Source organism: Gracilinanus agilis, chromosome 6, assembly GCF_016433145.1.
Source record: "Gracilinanus agilis isolate LMUSP501 chromosome 6, AgileGrace, whole genome shotgun sequence".
Taxonomy (NCBI): domain Eukaryota; kingdom Metazoa; phylum Chordata; class Mammalia; order Didelphimorphia; family Didelphidae; genus Gracilinanus; species Gracilinanus agilis.
In genome coordinates, this window is record NC_058135.1 from 8,440,965 (window position 1) to 8,463,618 (window position 22,654).

The following is a 22,654-nucleotide window of genomic DNA, read 5'->3' on the forward strand; positions in this document are numbered from 1 at the left end:
CCCCCCGCGTTCCCGGGGAGCATCCTGCGAACTCGCTATGACTCGAGGGTGCTATCTACGAGCGATCTTTGGAGGAACTTTTCGCCAGGAGGCTTCTGGGAAGCTCCCTTCAGTCCACACCCAGGCGGTCAAGGGCGTCCCTGTCCACCGCTCTGACCTTGGGGCTGGGCCAGTGGCGGGAGGGGGGAGGGTTGTCTAGACCGAGAGGAGGGGACAGCGCCTGGGAGGCAGCCCCCCGAGGCCGACCCAGTCCCCGCCCCGCTCTACGTTAGCCCCGGCCCAGCCCGGCAGCCGAAGCAGCGCAGGCGCTGGGGCAGGCCGGGGCGGGCCGGCCCGCGGGGGCGGGGCCGGCGGCCCGGGTGGGGCAGACCCGGGCTAGGGGTTGCAGTGGAGTCTGTATCGTTCCTCAGGCGCGCCACGTCTCTCGTCTCACCGCTCTCCGGCAGCTGTGGTGGCATCCCGGCCCACCGTCCCTCCTGTCCAGCGCAGCCCACGCTCTCCGCGCTTCGGAGAAGCAGACTCTGCGGGTAAGTCAACCCTCAGAGACTGAGTGAGCCCGGAGGCCGGCCGCTTTGGCCTCGGTGGTATTGAGAGTCGTCGGGACCCGGGAGTCCTGAGCTGGAGTTCCAGTTCGGCCACCTGCTGACCGTGGGACTTTGGGCCAGCCCCCTCCCCTCCCGAGTCCCGAGTCCCGGGTTCCACGTCTGCAAAAGAAGGATGTCGGAATGTCAGGGTGGAAAGAACAAGGGCCCCAGGTTCAAATCCCACGTCGGGCACTCCAGTGTACCTGGACAACTCAGTTCATCGTTCAGGGCCTCCTTGTTGGCGGGGCTGCCGTGCCCCAGGTGGCCTTTAAGCACTCTTCCGCCTCGAAGTCCTGTGACTCGGTGGCCCCCGAGGTTTCTCCCAGCCCTTCCATCCTTCGGGTGGGGCACCACGCTGTCTCGGCTCCCAACTGGGGCCTTCTTGGTGCCACTGGCCACTGATGCTACTCCCTGGTCTCTCCGGACCCGGCCCGAGGGGGAGCCTCCGGGACGCTGGCTTTGAGCTTTGCAGCTGTCCCGTCTCCTGTGGGGGGATTGGCGGGGAGAGTAAGTGGGAGAGCTGGGTGCTTGAGATCCTGCTAACCAGGGCCATTGCTTTGTTCTGTCCTAGGTCCTGTTCAGCTTTTCCCTCCGTCCCAGAGAGCGCCATGGTAATGTCCTTTCCTTTCTCAAGCTCCTATTTAACATTGTTGAAACCGAGCAGATGATTTTTCCTGTTTTAGGGATCGGGCAGCTAATATCATTCCAAGCCGGCATGGCTCAGTGGTTAGAGAGCTGGCTTTGGAGGCAGAAAGATCCAGTGACCCTGGGCACGTTTACAGCTTCTCAGGGCTCCCAGCAACTCTCTGAGCCTGGAAGTTGCAGAGAAGGTGCCAACTTTCATTGAGAAAGGGTTTCCTCATCCAGGGAGTTCCCAGCCTGCCCCTGTTGCTTTAATGATCCTACATTTAGAGAAAGAAGGGATCTTAAGAACAATAATCTTGTCCCACTGCCTCACTTTACAGAGAAGGAAACTGGGAGCAGTCTTTTACAGCCAGGGCTCCTGCTGGTAAGTTTAGGGCTCTTTCCACTCCCCCACAGTGAGCTGTTTAAAAAGAGGGCAAGTGAAAACCCACATTAAAGGAGTTTGGGACACTGACGTCCCTCTCCCCCCGTTCTTTTGCTTCCTTCTCTTACGACCTTGTTCTTTCTGCTTTGAAGAAGCCAAGCAACTTTGGGTGAGTGGAAGTACAGTTAGGGCCTGGAGGCAGTGATTTGGGTGGTTCCCCTGCTCCCCAAATAGTCCCTCCCCTTCTTTTCCTCCTCCATGTGTAAAAGTGAGCCCTCCCTCAAGCACTGCTGCCAGTCCAGCTCATCATGGTCATGTGAGCTGAGGATTTTCCTCCCAGCTTCCTTTCATTTTTAGGCCAGTTTCTTCTGTTTCCACCCACTGGGTGGGGACTGATTTTTCCAGGGACGTAAGTCAGGGCTTCCGCCTCAGCCCCTCTCTGGCTGGGAGGAAACCGCCCCCCAAATTGTGGATTTTAGAGAGTTTTCAGTTGCTCCACTTAGAGGAAACTGGTGAGACGAGTTCTGACTTTGTCTTTGCCACTTTGAGAGCGCCAGGCATGATCGATGCCAGAGTTGTAGAACTTGCCTTGTTCTTCTTAAGTGAATGTTTTATGAACCTCCCCCCAAGCACTCATTTTATATCTGTATACACACATATATACACACATGTACCCACTTCCTAATGAGAGGATAATGGACCCACTGTCAGAAGGAACCTTGAAAGCCATCCCAGCCCACCTTCCTCATTTTCCCGAACCCTTATCTCTTGCCCTAGTATTAATTCTTTTTTTTTTTTTAGATTTCTTTTTCCTAGTAGTAATTCTAAGACAGAAGAGTGGTAGGGACTAGACAGTGGGGTTTAAGGGACTTGACAGTGGGGTTTAAGGTCACACAGCTGGGAAGCGTCTGAAGCCAGATTTGAACCCAAGTCTTTCCTGACTCCAGGCCGGGCACTCTATCCACTGTGCTACCTAGCTACTGCTAGTCTTATTTCACAGATGAGGAAATTGAGGACTAGAGGAATAGTCACTTTTCTAAGTCACATACACATGAAGTGACTAACAAGATTTGAATCTAGATCCTTTGACAACAGGAAAGTGTTAGGATGGAGAAAAGAGAACTGGCCTTGAAGCCATGAAGACCTGCCTTAAAGTGCTGCAGCTGACCCATACTGACTGGGCAAATCCCATCTCTTTTCAGGAGTCCAAGCACATTTTTTTTAACCTTACTTTCTGTGTTAGAATCAACACTGTGTATTGGTTAAATGACTTGCCCAGAGTCACACAGCTAGGAAGTGTCTTGAGGTCAGATTCAAACCCAGGACCTCCCGTCTCTGGCCTGACTCTCAAACCAATGAGCCACCTAGCTCTTTTTAAGCATCCCTAAATACTTCAGAAACACAGACTCCATTAATAGAGGGAGCCTCCTTTTTTGGGAGTTCTCTATACCATTGAAATCCTAGATCTGGGGCAGCTAGATGGCACACAGGAGGACCTGGGTTCAAGTTTGACCTCAGAAATTTCCCAGCTTTGTGGCCCTGGGTAAGTCACTCAACCCTGTTTGCCTAGCCTTCGTCCTTCTGTTTTCGAGATGTTATTAAGACCGAAAGTAAGGGTTTAAGACAAAAAAAAAGGAATCCTAGGTCTAGCTGCTGTCTCTGACTCTGGAGTTAATGTGTTTTCCCAATATAGCACATTCCTCATTTTTAAAAACCCTGTGTTATCTAGTCTGGTGAGGAGGGTGTTGTGTTTTTTTAATTTATAAAACGTGGTTTGGAATGGTTCAATCCATATCCCCTCTATGGAAGTTCATCTGGCACAACAGAACTCATTTTCGGTCATCCAAGGCAAGAAAAGGCCCGGGTTTCACAGTAAATTCCTCGATGGTGTATGGCCAAATAGCCATCGACACGAAGGTGTCCCAGTTGAATTTTCACAATGCTTCCATTATCCTTGTTTCTATGTCCCTGTTTCAAACGCCTCCCAGAAGGGAGATCGGGTTCTCCTGTTCCCAGGAGTGGAAATTGAGTTTGCCACTGCCATTTTTGATGAAGGAGACCCTGGGAGATGACATTGGCCATCCTCCCTGCCACAGATAAGCTCCTTTTTCTGGAGTGGTGATCTGCATGGTGATTGACTGGCCCCACAGCTTAATCCCCCACCGTGCCCAACCTCCTCTTCCATTTCTTCCTTTCCAGTGGATGGGCCAATGATTTTCAATCAGTTGCCTTTCATTTGAGAGGTTTTCTATTCCCGGGCTGACAACTGATCCCACACAGCTTTAACGATGGGCGTATTGGCCAGTTTCATGGGAAATAGCTTTAAGGCAATGGGCCATACAACATTTATCGATGCTTGTGATAGCGTAAGGCGTTGGCAGAATAGAGATGCCATGAAGCAATTCCTGACCACGAGGAGCTTCCCTGACCCTGGAGGAGCACCGAGAGGCTTCCAGGCACTGCCCCTTTGGCCTCAGTTTCCTCATTTGCAAAATGCAGCTGTTAGATTTCAAAGGGCCCCTGAAGGATCATCCGATGACTCTGTGCCCCTCTGACTCTTGCCAAAGGAGACAGGAGAGTGTTAGACTTGGGCCTGGACTGGCTGCACAGGGTAAAATCCTCAGTCCGACGGAGCCAGCGTCTCCCCCTCTAGATGGGAGTGGGATGGGGTGAGGAGGCTAGGAAAGGGGGGGGGGAGAAGAGAACACGAAGAGAGGTAAAGCCCCAGAGGTGAGGAGGGAGCTGGCTCTGGCTTTGCTTATTGCCCTTTAGACAGAGCAGGGAAACATTTCATTCCAGTGTTTTCTTTGGCTCTCACCATCTTCACGTTTCTTTCTGTAATGTTGACTCTGAGTCCCTCAGGAAGCTTTCCTGCTCAGGTAAATGGGAGCAAGCCTTGCGCCCCGCCTCCTGGTGGTTCCTATGGCAGCTTCTTTGTTGCTATTTCCTGATACCTGATTTCTTTAGAGGCCCTGGAGGACGCCCACATATATACGATGTACACAGTGTTTCTCTATTCACTGTATTTCTTCCTGTAACACACAGGCACTGGATACACACAGATACACAGTATGTATCCACACAGATTGATGCACATTCTCTCCCTCTCTATATGTATATCTATTTACACGGTATACAAGCTGCTGCTGGTACAACAGATGGAGTGCCAGCCCTGGAGTCAGGGAGACTCGTCTTCCTCAGTTCCAGTCTGGTCTCAGACACTTACTAGTTGTGTGACTCTGGCAGTCATTTAACCCTGTTTACCTCAGTTTCCTCATCTGCTAAATGGGCTGGAAAAGGAAATACCAAATCCCTCCAATATCCTTAAAAAAAAAACAAACAACCCCAAAACCCCTTACCTTCTGTCTTAAAATTAATACTAGGTATCGCATCCCGGGCAGAAGATCGGTTAAAGGATAAGCAATTGAGGTTAAGTGACTGGCCCAGGGTCACAGAGGCAAGATTTGAACCCAGGACCTCCCATCTTCAGGCCTGGCTTTCTGCCCACCAAGCCACCCAGCTGCCCCATTTCAGTATCCTTTCCTAAAAAAGCCCCCCAAAATTACACACTGAAAATGTCTAAATAAAAAAAAAATAGATGAGCTACATAGACACTATACACATACATCCACCATATATGTGCTCCTGCTATGCACGCTTTATATACTTACTATAGATATGCATATATCTCGTGTGTGTTTATATATGTGTATACACAGACACACGCAGACACACGCATGCACCATTCAAGAGTTTTAGAGGCCTAGTTAAGGTGGCAGTCAAAGCATTGGTAAGCTCCTACTAAGCGCTTCATCAGCCTAGGTGAAAAGGAGGGAGCCAATTCCTTGAGCCACTCAGTCTTCTTGAGTTTTCTTTTGTAAAGTGATAAGGAAAAAGGGAGATATGAAAATGTTTTGCTTCAAGCTGGCCCTCTGGTAGGTCCTGCAAAAACAGTCAAATGGCCAAAAAGCACAAAAGGGGTGGGGGTGGGGGTTAGGTCTGTCTGTCCTTAGTGGGTTGTTTCTAGCTCTGAAAAAAATCCTCTTTCAACCCTACAGATAACTCACGAAACACTATCTATAGTATACACACTGTATGTGAACAACATAAATGGACATGCCCTCCTGGATCCATGTGGCGGGCATTCTCTCTGTGCATAAGCTCATGTGCATACAATACCCACATACATGTCTGCTGATCAGAGACATAGAGATGCACTCGCCCAGTGGGGACAGATGTTTCAGTTTCCTCTAAAATGAGAGAGGCCAACCAAATGGCTTTTCAGGTCCGTCCTTTGGGAAATCTCTGGTCTCATCATCTAACTGTGGCTAAGGGACGGACATATGTCAATCACTGAAAAACCGGGGTTCAGTATTATAACTGCTCTGCCGGCATTAAGAATCTAAAATGAGAACTTCCCCTATTGATCTTTAGGAAAGAGTCAAATCAAGGCCGCAAGCACTGATTTGACACCCACAATCTGCCAAACGAAATATTGGGATATAAGAAAAGGCAAAATAGACTAAAAAAGAAAAGCTGGGAAAACCCAACAACCAACCCCAAACAGACTCATCCAAGAGCTCCACCTCTGATGGGGGAGATAACAGGCAAACGACTTGTGTTTGTAGAATGACTCAGAGATAACCAGTGGAGTAGGCTCTGTTGAAGAAGCAGGGGAATGTGCCATCCCACTGAGAGATCTCCTCCTCCTCTAGAATTCTAAGGTGTCCATAAAAATAGTTTAACATTTAAACTTGTGCTGCTTAATTTGGTAAATAGCTTTATGTCTGTGAAATGATTCTGTTCAAGGCATTCTTTCAGTCATGGCCTATCATTCGTGAATCAAATGTCTCAGGTGCGAGTGTTGGGCATAAATTAAATTAAAAAAAAATACTGCTTCTTCCCTCTCCCCGTTTTATTGCTACTTTTAAAAAAAATCACCGGGAGTTCTGAATAGCAGCCTTTCACCCATGGAACAAGTAGAATTAAGCATAACAAAACAGCGCCCCAACCATATCCTGACAGTGTGGACCGGGGTCTATACCGCCAGTTCATTCTCCACAAAGAGGAGCAAAACCTGTCCTACTGTTGATCTTCCTGAATCAAGACTAAGTCCTGTATTGCTAAGAGTTTCAACTAAAGTCATCTCCAAATTTAATGGAGGTGTGACAGACTGGAGAGGAGAGACATGGAAGCACAGGGTGATGGCGGAGGGTATCAGGGTATAGGTTCCAGTCTACATCTTAGGGGAGTGCAGTCTCCACATTGAGAAGATCAGACGTTCATTCGGCTAGCAAGTAGAAATTAGATGGAAAAATGAGGATTCCCTTAAACAAACAAACTTCTGACATTTTACTTGTGGATAAACATTTCCATTTATGTGCATCTGTTTTGAAGGAGGATTTGCTTTTAATGTTCATTACCAATTCCTTTCCTGCTTAAAATCAATTTACTGTTTTACTCTGTAATTCTTTTTTTTTATTATTTTAAACCCTTACCTTCTGTCTTGGAGTCAATACTGAGTATTGGTTCCAAGGCAGAAGAGTGGTAAGGGTAGGCAATGGGGGTCAAGTGACTTGCCCAGGGTCACACAGCTTAGAAGTGTCTGAGGCCAGATTTGAACCGAGGACCTCCCATCTCTAGGCCTGGCTCTCAATCCACTGAGCTATCCAGCTGCCCCCTTCACTCTGTAATTCTGAAACATTGACTGAATTAAGACTGAATGAGGGGGAAATGAGGAGAGGAAAATAAAGGGCGAGAGAGGTTTTCCTTCTTTAACTGGAAGTTAGAAGTCCTTGGTTCTAGCCTTGGCTTGGCAACTACGTAGCTGTGTGACCTTATTCAAGTCATTTAATAAGTCTTTGAACCTTAATTTCTTACCCTTGAAAATGAGAGCTTAAAAAACAAAAACAAAAACCCCTTACCTTCTATCTTAGAATCGATGTTGTGTATTGGTTCTAAGCCAGAAGAGCAGTTAAGGACTGGGCAATGGGAGTTAAGTGACTTGCCCAGGGTCACACAGCTAGGACGTGTCTCATTTGAACCTAGGATCTTCCATCTGAAGGCCTAGCTCTCAGTCCACTGAACCATCCAGCTGCCCCTATGAGGGTGTTTTGGATTAGGTGATTTCTAAGGTAGCTTTTTACTCTTAAGATACTAGGATTCTAACTCATAAATTTAAAAAATATATTTCGTTCTTAGATTTCTTTCATGTCTTAATGTATCCCCGCAACCCCACCCCATTCCCAACGTAGCCTTCCCTTATAATAAAGACTACATATAATAAAGAAAACATTTTTTGGCAAAAGTAACCAATCTGTTAAAAGTCTGATATAATGCATTGTGTTCCCTACCTTGGTGAAAAAGGAAGGGAGATATAGTCTCATTTCCCTTCTTTGGGGTCAGGCTCTGGGTCATTCTCATTTCTCATTGACTTTTGCTTTTGTTATTTACAATGTTAGTTACGGCAAATATGTGATCCTGATTCTTCTTCTTTCATTTTCCATCATTTCATGTGTCTTTCCATGCTTCTCTGAATTCTTCCCTTCTCTTAGTTCTTACAACTCGGGACTATTCCATTCCATTCCTTCTTAGCCAGTTTCCACCTGATAGGTATCTACAGTCTTTCTAGTTCTTTGTTTCCACAGAAAGAGCTGACATACATGTTTTATTGCCTATGAGACCTTTCTCTTTATAGCTGACCTTCATTATGTATGCTCAGCAGTGGGACTTCTGGGTAAAGGCTATGGACATTTTAACCACTCTCTTAGCCTGCTTCCAAATGGATTTCTAGAATGCTTGGACCTTTGACTACACTTTTGAGTGTCTAGCTCTAGTCTTCTTTTGTGTCCCCCCCCCCCCCATTTCCAACTGTCCACAGCATATTTCTAGTTTCTAATTGGTTGCCTCCCTGCCACCCTTAAACCATTCATATCCCAAACTAAAATGATCTTCTGCTTTCTCTGTCTCCAAACCAGCTCCTTTGCTTGGCTTGTTTCTGAGTTTCATGAGCTTATTTATGGGCTTAAAATATTCGAGCCATATTCTGTGTTAGCTACTCTGTCATCCTATCCATGTGGCACATCACCAAATCCTACCATTTCTTTTCTTTTAAGAAATTTATATATATATATATATGTATATATATATATATATATGTACATCCACATCCACATCTATTGATATCTAAATTCAGCTAACGTGCATTTCTTTCTTTTCTTCCCACCTTCACCCTTACGGGGAAGACAAACAAACTCTTAGAACAAATATACACAATTGAACAAAACCCAATTTTGGCCCCGCCCCAGATGTAGGTCTCATTTGGCATTTTTAGTCCCCCTCTTCTTCCGGAGGCAGCTTTCTTCCTTGATAGTCTTGTGGAATTGTGGTTGCCTCTGGGATTCCTCTCTGTCACCACCGGTACCACTCTAGTCCAGGCTCTCTCATCACCTCCTATTTGGATCATCACAGTGACTCTGAGCAAGTTACCTAATCTCTTGGGGCCTCGGTTTGCTGTCTGTAAAATGAGGGGATGAGACCTGATAACTTCCGAGATCCTTTCCAGCTCTAGTTTTCTGCCTGTGAGCTAACCCGTCTCATTACCTTCACTTTCCCCCTCTAGGATCCAGCCCATTCATTCTTTTTTTTTTTTTTTTTTTTTTAATTTTAAACCCTTAACTTCTGTGTATTGGTTCTAAGGCAGAAGAGTGGTAAGGGGTAGGCAATGGGGGTCAAGTGACTTGCCCAGGGTCACACAGCTGGGAAGTATCTGAGGTCAGATTTGAATCTAGGACCTCCCCTCTCTAGGCCTGACTCTCAATCCACTGAGCTGCCCTGCAGCCGATACATTCTAATCAGCTATCACTTCTCTCACCTCGCTTAGTTCAATAACTTAGTGTGTGGGCTACCACGTCAAGGTCAGATTCCTCTGTGCATCTTCCAAGGCCCATAGAACCTTGCTCTATGGACCCGATCTGGCTTTCTACTCATTCTAGTTAGGCTGGCTCATAACTGCTCCGCCCCACCAACCCTGCTCTCCTTGTAACCCTTGCTTTTGCCCATGTGTTCTTCCTGCCTTTGTCCTCCTCAATGTCCACCCAAAATTGAACCCCTCCTTCGGGGTCTGGATGAAGTCCCAGTTTCCTACTCAAACACTTGCAGACTGTACAAACAAAAACCTTTGTGTAGTGTACTGAACTGAACACGGAATTGGGACTCCATAGAAAGTCTAGGTTCTGGACTGGCTAAGCTATTAACTAATTCTGTGATCCGGATCCACTAGATTTATCCAGGGTATCAATTTCTCCATCTTCTCAGTGAAGGGAGGTAGATCATATGCTTTCCGAGGTCTTTGTCCGCTCTAGCATTCCATACTCCTGAGAGGCACTGGGGTAGAATGGGGTAGAATGCTGTACTTGGAGACAGGAAGTCTTGGATTCAAATCTAGCCTCAGGTATTTACAAACCTCTTTGGGTCTCAGTTTCCTTATCTGCAAAATGAAAAGGTAGGGTTAGATTCAATGAAGTCCAAGCTTCCTTCCAGCTCCAAAGTCTAGAAAAAGCCGTTCACTAACCTTTATCATACACCGAGTTTAATCTCATTGGTCTGTCTCCAGGAAGAAATTGCAAGCTCCTCGAGGGCAGGTGCCGTACTTAGAGTGCATCTGGTTTCTTTGGGGAGTATAAATAGATCATTGAAAATGAGGGTCCTTCCCGTCCTGATACTTTTGATGGAAGGACTTCTGGTGCAATATAAACATTTCCTTGCCTTCTTAAACAGAATATGTAATGGAAACAATGGTTTTCTTAATGACCCAGTTTCCCAGTTCCAGGTAGCAATGATGCCCATTCTTTGGGGGAGCCAATGATTTCATTGATTGGATTATTGCCCTTACTGGTCCATCTCCACTCATTCTTCTACAGTATGTCCCCAGGCATGTACTTAGGGGCTTTGCAAAGCTTGTGGTCTTCCAGAAAAGTCTTTGAAAACCCACATTCATTTTGATGTCAGAGGAGTGAAACGTACACTGCAGAATGTAAGTTCCTTGAGAACATGAGCTTGTCCTGATCCTTCTTACCTTGTATTCCCAATGAATGCCTTAAACCTTGGGGCTTGGAGATGGGAACTGTGGTAGGGGAAACTCTCAAGTGAGGAAACTCTCTCTACCAATGATGGCAGCCATGTTTATTTTCAGCTTTCGGTTCCAGAGTTACCTAAAGCAGTTTGAGGCTAAGTCACTGGGTTACCCAGCCAGCGTGTGTCAGAGGTGAGAGTTGAACCTGTGCTTTTCTTTTTCCCTGACCCTCTCTACCACGCCATACTGCCTTAAACATCATAGCTGCTTAATAAATGTTTATTGAACAGCAATTACGACCCATGTGTCAAGGGACTCTTAAGATACAGGTACTTGTGCGTCTTTAAAGATAGTCTCCAGAGATGCTTGAAAACAACTACCTGCTGAACAAATAAGAATTTGCCCCTCTTTCGAAGAAGTCCTTATTTTATGCCAACTGCTGTGCTAATTGATAAAGATACAAAGAGAACATCAAGATTGTGCCTGCCCTTAAGGAGATCATGCTCTTAATTGGGGAGTAGAACATTCCAGAAAGTTTATCTGAAGGACAGTTGGGACAGCTCCAGGTAGCTGTCCCCAGAGTCTCCAGGGCAAGGCCCTAGGGTGCTCAAATTGTAAAGGAATTTAAGATGGCCTTGCTGAGAGCCTTTTGGGAAGAGAGACAGGGCAGAGGGTCAGGTCCAGAGGACCTTAAGGGACATCATGATCTTCCATGTCACACTGCTTGCTTCCATCTCATCCAAGCTGTGTGAGGAGTAGAACAGCTAGTGGAGAGGACTGTCCCTGGTGACAGGAGGTTTTCCTTAAAGCCAGCCAGCACGAATAGATTCTAGAATTGCTGGATTGAGGAAGTGGACCGAGGGAGATGACACTCTGACTTTGGGATCTTTTGATCTAACTAAAACAGATATAGCTTTTAAGAAATCAGGTCAGCTTTTATTTTGTTAACATGATATACTGCTTTTTGCTTCCAGGTATTTGGGGGCTATTTCTGCCTACACTAAACCATTCAAGGCTCTTTTGCACTCAGTACCACCCCACCTAAAGCCTGAGCTCTAGTAGAGCTGACCTTAGCAAAGTTTCTGCCTAGAGTACTCTCCTCACTGTCACCCTTTGCCCATGAAAATCCAACGAATCCTTCAGCTAGGGCGCCATCTTTGATGTAATGCAAAGGAAAATATGCCAGCTTGGGAATTAGAAGACTGTTGAAATTGCAGCTCTGCCCCTTCCAGGGGTGATCTTGTTTAGTCATGTCCAGCTCTTCTTCATGACCCCACGGACCTTTCATGGTGAGGATACCAGAGGGGTTTTCTTCACCAGTGCATCCTTTTGCGTGACCTTGGGTAAGTCATTAGACATTCCCAGGGCTTCAGATTCCTTATCTGCTAAATGCAAGGGTTTGGAGTAGATGTCTTCTGAGGTCCGTTCCTTTTCTGAATCTCTGGTCCAGTGATCTTCTTTCGCTGATGATGGGACCTGGAGGAGACAGAGCAGGATCTGGAGTCTTAGGCACCTGATTACTAACCCCACTTGTTTATTTATTTTGTTCCTTGGGGGACCTCAAACAAGTTAGTTCCCTTCTCTTGGATTTAATGGTTTTCGTGGTTGTTTTTTCTCTTGTAAAATGAAGGAATTGGATGTCTCTCAAGATTCTTCCTTAAATTTTATGGAATCTCAATTGCAAGTGATCTGGGCCTCCTTTATAACACTTTCCCTATCTCTAGTGGACTTAAACCCAGATCCTAGAATTTGGAGCTTTCTCTATGTCAACAATTGTATATACTCGATTTCCTTTTTAGTCCTGAGGGTTTTATATTATGCATATAACAATAGGATCTGGCAGCAGGGGTTCTTGGGGCTTCTCCTGACTGCTCAAGGGGTCCACAACACAAGAAAGCTTAAGAAGCCATTCTTCAAAGTTTACTTGATACTTCCCTCACAATGGCCCTTTGAGATAAGCAGTTCGAGGAAGCTCATTATATGGATGAAGAACCTGAGACTCAAAGAAGGGGGAATGCTAGTTAACTTCTGTTTTGATGGGTTTTGAGCCTTTGCCCCCAACTCCAAATCCAGTGATGTCTCCACTTTGCCCAGCTTCTCTTTGTCTAAGTTAAACATAATTTACTTTCTGACCCAGGAACAATTCTAAGACAGAAGGGTAAAGGCTAGGCAAGTGGGGTGAAATGACTTGCCCAGGGTCACACATTTAGGAAGTGTCTGAGGTCGTTTTTTGAACCCAGATCCTCTTGATTTCAGGCCTGGTGCTCTATCCACTTTGCTACCTAGCTGTCCCCTAAATGAATTCTCAGTGTCTAATTTCTCTAGTTTTTCTGTCTCTTCCTTTGCTTTCAGTGTCAGTTGTTTCAATGAGAAAAAAAATTATACTAGTAAGTTATAAGCACACTCCTTCCAGAAATAATTTTTATTAATTTATCATTGTTGTATTTGAGAGAGAGATGCCCAAACTGACAGTCCTTTCATATGTTCAGACATCTCTATGCAAGTGGCTTCCTCTTTTTTTAAACCCTTACCTTCTGTCTTAGAATCAGTTGGTTTCAATGCAGAAGAGCCATAAGAGCTAGGCAATGGGGGTTAAATGACCTGTCCAGGGTCACACAGCTAGGAAGTGTCTGAGGCCAGATTTGAAGCCAGGACCTCCTGTTTCTAGACTGGCTCTCAATCTACTGAGCCACCCAGCTGCCCCCTACTTACTTTAAAAAAAAAATTAAATTTCCTCATTCCCCTCTCCCCAATGCAATACATTTTTCTCTTCGTCCATCTGCCTCAGCCCTTCAGTTAAAAAAAGGAAAACCAAACCCTTGTAACAAATCTGAATGTTCAAACAAAACTTATTCTCCAAAAATCCCCCAGCTGACTTTGAAGTCTGGCTGGAGAGGACTTTGAATGAGACATATTCCATAGTCGCATCTCCCAGGAGCTTAGTTTACTTGACAGTTGGCTGAATTGCTTTGTTTCACCAGACAGAATAATAGTCACTTTCAGGTCGCTCTTGGAGGATCATTTTCCTAAACCTTCTTGGACCACTCACTCACTCGAAAGGAATGCCTGTTCCAGCTGGCCAGAGCTGACCCAAAGATACTTCCATGGCCGAAGCAATTGAGAGGACTTCAGCTTTCTTGTAGGGGCATCTTTGCTCTAATTTGGGCCAAGCAGCTCGATCCTGGCCTTTTTAAATCACCGGCCGTGTTCTGGTTACTTCCAGGGAAGAGCCCTTCCTGGCCCCATTTCGAGAGGGGACAGCCCGACATGGCCTCAGAATTAATAGTTAACAAGGGACTGATAAGGGTTTCTCTTTTAGATTAGTCTAGGCTGTTCAGGATAGAATACTTTGAAAGTGCTTTCTTAATAGAGAAAAAAGGGACTTGGCAGGGTGTGGGGGGAGGATTGTTATCTTCTCCCCTCCCTTCTCTTACATACTTGTCTAAAGGTTGGTTCTGTTGGAGATGGTCATTATCGCCAGCTCCTTTCTCATTCAGCCAGCCCCTACGTGCCCATTATGGATGGGACCAGTTTTTCCCAACCCTGTCATAATTCCAGTCTGGAGACACGACTTTTCTTTAGGAGCACCACTGGCTCACTCCAGGGTCCAGAGTCCTTTAAACTGTCTGGGAGAGAGACCAGTGGAAGCACAGAAGTTAATTGTGTCTGAGGGTGAATATTCCTGGAACACCGGGAGCCCGAAGGGGAGACTAAAGGCTGGAAGGGTAGACTGGAACCCTACATGTTTGAGGACTAGGCTAAGGTGTGGACTACTTAATCCTAGAGGCATTGGGAGCCAAAGAAGGCTCTTTAATGAGTAGAAAATGTGCCTTTCAGAGAAAGCTTAAAATTTTTAAAAAAATTTTATTAACAGATTTCCAGGTGAATTTTCCAAAGTTATAGGATCCATATTGTCTCCCTCCTTTCATCTCTCTCCCCTCCTGGAGCTGACAAGCAATCCAATCTGGGTTATAGATGTATTATCACACATAACATATTTCCATATTGTTCATTTTTGTAAGCAAATAATCTTATAAAACCCAAACCCCAAAACATATGCCCGACAAAGTGACAAATCATGTTTTCATTTCCATTTCTACCCCAACAGTTCTTTCTTTTTTTAATTTAGAATATTTTTCCATGGTTATATGATTCATGATTCCGCCACCCCCCTGCCTCCAGCTCTTTCCTCCCACCTTCTAAAGCTGACAAGCAGTTCCACTGGGTTATACATGTATAGTTCAAAATCTATTTCCATGTTATTCATATTTGTAGTAGAGCAATCTTTTAAAGTAAAAATCCTAATCATATCCCTATTGCACTACACGATCAATCATATGCTTTTCTTCTGCGTTTCTGCTCCCACAGTTCTTTCTCTGGATGTGGATAGTGCTCTTTCTCACAAGTCTCCCAGGATTGTCCTGGCATTGCTGCTAGTAGAAAAGTCTATTCCATTTGATTGTGCCACAGTGTACCCATCTCTATGTACAATGTTCTCCTGCATCTGCTCCTTTCACTCTGCATCAATTCTTGGAGGTCTTTCCAGTTCACGTGGAATTCCTCCAGTTCATTATTCCTTTGAGCACAATAGTATTCCATCATCATCAGATACCACAATTTGTTCAGCCATTCCTCAATTGAAGGGCATACCCTCGTTTTCCAGTTTTTTTGCCACCACAGAGAGCACAGCTACAAATATTTTTGTACAAGTCTTTTTCCTAATTATCTCTTTGGGGTACAAACCCAGCAGTGGTATGTCTGGGTCAAAGGGTAGGCATTCTTTTAAAATCCTTTGGACATAGTTCCAAATTGCCCTCCAGAATGGTTGGACCAATTTACACCTTCACCAGCAGTGTCCCAATTTTGCCACATCCCCTCTAACATTTATTACTTTCCTTGCTGTGATATTGCCTGATCTTCTAGGTGTGAGGTGGTACCTCAAATCCAACAGTTCTTTCAGAGAAAGATTAAAAAAAACCAACCATTTAAAATATTAAGATTTCCAGTTAACTCTCTCCTCTCCTGTCATTAGAGAAGGCATGAGCTGCCAAAAGGATATATTTTACATATATATGTAAAACTCTATCAGTTCTTAAAAGGTGCATAAAGTAGGGTGGGAGAGGGGAAATGGAGAAGGAGAAATTAGCAGCTTTGAGATCCATGAGTATTCCAGGTGAAAGGTGACGAGGGCATGTACTGGCATGATGGTTGTGTGGGGAGGAAGAAGGGCAGATATGGGAGGTGGTAGAGATGGACTTGGTGATTGATTGGGGAAATCACACAATGGGGAAGTGTGGAAGAGGCAGAGCTAACCTTGAACTCTCCATCCTGGATGCCTGGGAGGTTGGGGATTCTTTTAACAAAAAATAGGGTAAGCGTGAAAGAGCAGCATTTGAGGGCAAATTTAGTACTTTATTTATATATGTTGATTTTGAATTGCTGATGGAATATGGGGGGCGGGGTGGGGGGATAGCCAGGCCTTCAATTAACTATGAAATTCAGTCAAAAAGGAACTAGTTGATTTCTGTGGAAATGACTCAGTCTTAGACTCAGGTGCTATGCAAACAAAAGTTGCACAATGGTGATTTTCTGTGCATTATGGGATGACAATGAAGCCTCATGTTAAAGGAGCCAGGGAAACTCTGAACCAGCTTTATTTCCAAACCAGATTTCTTATCTATAGAATGAAAATGACTGTAATAGAAGATATGATTTCGAGGGCACTTACGGACTGGTTTTCAGGATATGTCAATGATAGACATGCCAAGGAGGGGAACCCCAAAACAACACACACTCTTACTAGAGAGGAGGGCAGAAGAAAAGATATCCACAACTCTAAACCTATATACCTACTTTCTGTTCTTAATAAAATCTTTGAGAGTCAGTGTGGCATAGTAGATAGAGAACTGGCCTCTCCCTCCTCTTCCTTCTCCCCCGCCTCCCTTTCCTCCTTTCTTTCTCCTTCTTTTCCTCACTTGCTCTTTCTCTTCTCCCCTTTCCCTCCTTCTCTCCCTTCCTTTTCCTTCCCTCTTTCCTTTCTCTTCTCCTCTCCCCCTTCTGACACCAGTGAAATCACAGATCCAGTCCCTATCCTGACAAAATCTCGATGAAAATGGTGCCAGCATGCCTGCTCTGAGCGCCTCCTCAGTGAAATCTGAGAAGGAAACAGGCAGGCTTTCTCAGCTCCTCCGTTCATCCGTCACCCAGCTGCCGGAGAGCTAGGATGGATGTGGTAACAAGACCCTGGAAGGTCTGTTTTTAAGAGATTAAAGAAAAGTCTTTTGGCTCAGTAGAAAATCCGCCCTTTCTTCCAGAGAGGTGCCTGTCATGATTATGCTAAGGTCATGCAAGATTCCATGTCATAGAACCACAGAGAAAGATTTACTCAAGAATTCTCCCAGTTGCCAGCATCGAGAGGCACAAACCAGGGAGGTACAAGCTCTACCAAGTTCTTTGTCAGTGGCATCGAGATAGCCAATGAACATGCCCCTTAATCTTCTTCTGCCTCAGTTTCCTCATCTGTAAAATGGGACTAAGACTATTCACAGTACTCCTAGGGTTGTTATAGGGTCACATGAAATCACATTTGGAAAGCTCGTAAATGTTAAAACATTCCATATAAGTGTCAGCTGTCCTCAGTCAAGCATGTGAGAGGCCTTGAGTGCTACATGTATGAATGGACACTATTGTTCTACACATTGTAAGAGCTGTTGCTCTTTCTATGGCCTGCAAGAATACCTGGGCGACACAAGCTGTGCCGATCAGCACAATACACTGTACTTTTCTCCGCTAGGCAATGAAGATAGAGTTAGTAGGATGGAAATTTTATTTCAGAGTAATTTCGCATAACTTGATATTCCTGCTCCAGGTTTGCAAAGCGGAGATGTGGGTCGTCTCTTTTGAGTCTCCCAGTAACCCTTTGGGTATTGTTTCCATTTTCCAGATGAGGAAACTCTCTGAGAGAGAGAAAATGACTTATCCATGGTCACACAGCTAGTGTCTGAGACAGGCTTTGAACCCAGGGCTCCCTGATTCCAAATTTAGTGCTCTCTCCACAACACTGTGTGCTCTGGCCAATTATTATTCTAAGGCAGGACCTGGAAAGAGGGAGCTAAAGAAAGTATATTTGGATGGGGCAGAGAAGAGGAGGGAAGGAAGCTTCTGAGTGAGGGAGATGGTCCAGGCTAAGGATGAACAACAAAGGAAGGCAGTCCCCGAGCAGCCAGGGCAGTGTGAGAACTGAAGGCAGATGACCCGTCAGCCCAGGCCATCCCTATTGGTTTAATTTCTCAGAAGAGAGAACTACAATGTGGACATCACAAATACATATTTAGATAGGAAAGAAAACAAGGCTCTGCTTGATTCCTATTCGCTGCCAATAAGGGATAGCAATGCATTTGGGAGTTTGTTGACACCCTGGGGTGGACATACCAGTGTCATTGACCTGGGACAATATTGGTTCAGCACCTCAGGTTCAGTGAACCCTAGCTGAAAGAGACCTCGTGGGCCATCTGGTCCAACCCCTTTGTTTTACAGAGGGGGAAACTGAGGTCCGGTGAGGTCAAGGAAACTCACTTAGGCATGCATTTTGAACCCAAGCCCTCCAACTCCAGAGCCAGTGTTCTTTCCATGGAACCATGCTGCCTTGTCAGGACCTACAGAGCAGCTGATATTCAGCCTAGACCTAATGTAGCAATTGGCGAGAGGGTGAAGGCCTGGGAGGAGTGTGTCCTGCAAGGGGTTGATGCTGTCTGCCGGGGCTTCACCATAGGATATCCAGGAAATTGCTAAAAGCACACTTGATTTCCTTTTCTGCTTTATCCCTGTTTGCTTGGGAGACCTTATTCTTATTGGCAGCAAAGCCCTTAACTTGTGCATTATGAAAACCAATGGGGGAAAAACCCCCCAACTTAAATGGGACTTCTGGAACATTTGTGGTGGCTTAAGCTTTTTCTCAGTCAGAGAATCGCAAGCTTTTATCTGGTCCTTTTCCCCACTGGGACGGTGGAGCTGAGGAAATTGCTGGACCTGTGGCTGATGTTGTTTTTGTGGAGTTATTTCAGTCATACCTGACTCTTCATGACCCCATTTAGGGTTTTCTTGGCAAAGGCACTAGAGTGCTTTGTCATTTCCTTCTCCAGCTCGTTTTACAGATGAGGAAACTGAGGCAAACTGGGTGAAGTGACTTGCCCAGGATCACACAACTAGGAAGTGTCTAAGGCTGGATTTTAACTCATGAAAACAAGTCTTCCTGACTTCAGGCTCACCGCATCACCTCACTGCCCTACAACCAAGAAGATCTGAGCCCCAATCCTAGCTGGATGACCCTGGTTGGGTTACTTAGGCCCCATTGCTTGGTTGTTACCATTCTTCTGCCTTGGAGCCAATATACAGTATTGATTCTAAGATAGAAGGTAAGGATAAAAAAAAAAAAAAGGATTTGAACCCAGGTCTCTCTTGACTTCCAAGCCTACTCTTCTCTGCTCTATTGTACTGCCTGCCTCATAATCATAGAAGCTAATAACAGCTTGTGTATTTATATAGACTTTAAGGGCTACAAAGCTCTTTTGATCCTCAATCCTTGCATCAACCCTGGAATGTAGGTTCTCTTGTTATTCCCATTTTACAGATGAAGAAACTGAAGGCGACAAACAAAAGTTAAGTGACTTTGCTTGGGGTCACACAGCTAGTAAAGTGGCTGAGCTGGATTTGAACTTGGGTCCTTTTGAATTCGAGTGTAAAGATGCATATCATGTACTGTTATGCAACCACCATAGAATCCCTGAACCCCAGAATGCAGGAGGGCCAGGCCTGGTACACTATTCACTGCCTCAATGTCCCTCCTTTGGGACTTTTCACAGACTTCTTCCCAGGTATAAAATGTTCTTATTCTTTATTTTGGTCTCACGGAATCCCCGGCTAGCATCAGAATCCAGCTTGGGTCCTGCCTGCCTTCAAGACCTTTCCTGATCCTCTCGGGAATACTTCCTCCCTCTTGAGATTACGTTATTATTCGAAAGTGTATTTAGAATAATTATTATTATAAAACACATTTAGAGTAATTATTATTACAAAGTAGATAGTAATAATTACAAGATATATTTACGATAATTATAAAGTAGATGTAGAAGAATTTTAAAATATATTTATCATAATAATAATTACTTAATAGGTTTATAATGATAACAATAATTATAAAGTATTATGTAATAATAACTAGCATTTACATAGCACTTGAAAGTTTGCAGAGTGTTTTCTGAATCTTATCTCAGTTTATCCTCATAATAACCTTAGGAGGCAGATGCTACAATGATCTCCATTTTACAGATGAAAAAATGGAGGCAGACACGTTGTGACTTGTCCAGGGTCACATAGCTAGGAAGTAGAAGACAAAATTCCAACTTATCTTCCTGTTTCCAGATCCAACACCTTAACCTCTACTCCGCTTTGTATTCCTCTGCATCTAGTTTGCATTTACTTACCTCTTTACTTCATATCAGTCAAGAGCCTTGACTGCACGGGCTATTTCAGCTTTGCTATTGTTCAGTTGTTTCTCAGTTTTTCCTGACACTTTGTGACCCTATTTGGAGTTTTCTTGGCAAAGATGCTGGAGTGGTTTTTCATTTTCTTCTCTAGCCCATTTTATAGAAGAGGAAGCTGAGACAAAGAGGGTTAAGTGACTTGCCCAGGGTCACCCAGCAAATAAATGTCTAAGGCCTGATTTGAACTCAGTAAGAAGAGTCTTCCTGACTTCAGTCTTAGCACACTATCCTTTGTGCCACTTTGATGCCTGAGGAGGCAGCTAGAGGGTCCCAAAGTACTTAGAGCTCTGGACTTGGAGTCACGAGAATCTGAGTTCAAATCTAGCCTCAGAATATCTACTGACTGTAAACCTGGGCAAACCATTTAGTGATTTTCTGCTACAGTTTCTTCATCTGTAAAATGGGGATAATAAAAGCATCCAACTCTCAGGGTTGTTTTGAGGATCAAATGGGATAATATTTATACAGAACTTATAGCACTAGGTAACTATGATCTATATTATTAACTATTATTCTCTTTATTTTATTTTTTAAAACCCTCACCTTACATCTTAGAATCAACACTGTGTATCGGCTCCAAGGCAGAAGAGTGGTAAGGGCTAGGCAATGGAGGTTAAGTGACTTGCTCAGGGTCACACAGATAGGAAGTATCTGAGGTCAAATTTGAACCCAGGACCTTCTGTCTCTGCGCCTGGCTCCCAATCCACTGAGTCACTCAGCTGCCCCATAGTTATTATTCTTATGGGAAAAGCAACATGGTCTGGAAGCAAGAAATTGGGTTATTGTGAGGTTCAAGTGAAATACTATTTATTAAGTACTTTACAACTTTCGTATTAGTGAATCATTTGTTGTTATCATCCCCAGCATTCAGAACAGTGCTTCACACATAGTAGAATAAAAGCTTAATAAGTGTTCCTTGAATTCAAGTGGAAATGTAATACTTTACGATAAATATTTAAGACCTCGAAGGGCAGAGCTATATAATCAATATTTATCGGCCAGTATCACATAGCCAGTGCAATCCAGTACCCTTGAGCTCTAGTTTCTTGAATTGCAAAATGGGGATGATGGTCTCCTTTTGCCCTTCTCTTGATCCGCTTCTTCACTGCCCGCTCTCTCTTTGGTGTACTTTGTCCCTAGCACTCCCATTGCTTTGGACTCTTGGTGAGCGGAGTCTGGAGAAAGCCGATCCAAAGGCATCTATTTGTCCAAGATGTGGCTCTCGGCTTCTTTCAATAGGTCATTGATTATGAAAATAAAGCCTATAGGACCTCGGGCGGGAAGTCCCCTCCTTTCCAGTAATTCTGGAAGCGCTTGCCAGCTGGGATCACTCTCATCTGAGTGTAATTGACTGGTTTGCCCAGCACTGCTCCATTAGCGGAGGTATGATTACACGGGGTAGGCACTCCTGAGTGAGGCCTTTCTTTTTCCACTGGGTATTTGTGGTTTTAAAAATTCTGGTGTCTACTGTGTACTCTTCTAGAAGATCTCTCTTCCCTCCCAGAAAACCACAGGGCTTTTGTTCAAGGTGATCATTAAAGGGGGGAGTTGTGGATCTCTGCAAAACTTTTTTCCAAAGGCCATATGAGAACTCTTTGGAAGATGTTCATGCTGAAGGGAGTTATTGAGGATGGATGAGTGAAATTCAGTGGATGTCTACTATCAGCCATCTTTGTGGTAGCCACTGGACCCACATACGTGAACCAGCCCTTGCCCTCCAGGAGATTACATTCTATTGCATAGTCAGAGTTATTTCTGGAGGGAGAAGGGTGTCGACAGCCGGGGATGGGGAAACGCCTCTTAAGGAGTTGGCACCTGAGCTCTATAAAGGGGAGATGAGAAACGCATGCATTTCAGATCTAAAGAACCACTTGGCTGAAGAAATGGAGGCGGTAGATGGTATGTTGTAGGTGGAAAACATCTAGCAAGCCGCTATAACTAGAATGAAGGATGGGTGAGTCAGGGGGCAGTTAGACGAAGTCAGATTAGAAAGGTGTGGGGGAGAACACTCTTTGTACCTAGTAGCCAACTGGTTTCCCCAGTAGAAAGAGAAAAGGAAGAGGTAATCGAAGAAAGGAAGCAAAATGGGGAAGAGAAAAAAGGGAAGAGAAGGGAGAGGAAGGAAGAGAAAAAGGTGAAGAAAGAGAAAGGGAAGATGAAGATTCTCATACCTTGTTTATGAACATCTTTTCAGTGGAGGATGCTTTCTTTTATGAATTCCCTTTTGATTCAGGGCTTCTTTTATTTTATTTTAAAATTTTTTTCATGGTTCCTTGATTCATGTTTTCTTCCTCCCCTCATCTCTTTCTCCTCTCAGAACTGACAAGAAATTTACTGGGTTATCCATATATCACTCGAACCCATTTCCATATTCTTTATGATTCAGGGCTTCTAAAAGGCCTATTTACCAATAGGAGCATGGGGAATAGTGCTGTGATAACATCTG

General features: G+C 44.7%; 1 protein-coding gene across 1 annotated transcript in view; it reads left to right on the plus strand.

The window, feature by feature from the left end:
• Positions 1-358: 358 nt before the first annotated feature.
• ANXA5 (annexin A5) overlaps positions 359-22,654 on the plus strand; it is a 54,620-nt gene continuing 32,324 nt past the window's right edge. Inside the window, exons 1-2 of the mRNA XM_044680255.1 lie at positions 359-527; positions 1,156-1,195. Coding sequence (XP_044536190.1) covers positions 1,193-1,195 — 3 coding nt within the window. The 5' untranslated portion in view covers positions 359-527; positions 1,156-1,192. The remainder of the gene's footprint in view (positions 528-1,155; positions 1,196-22,654) is intronic.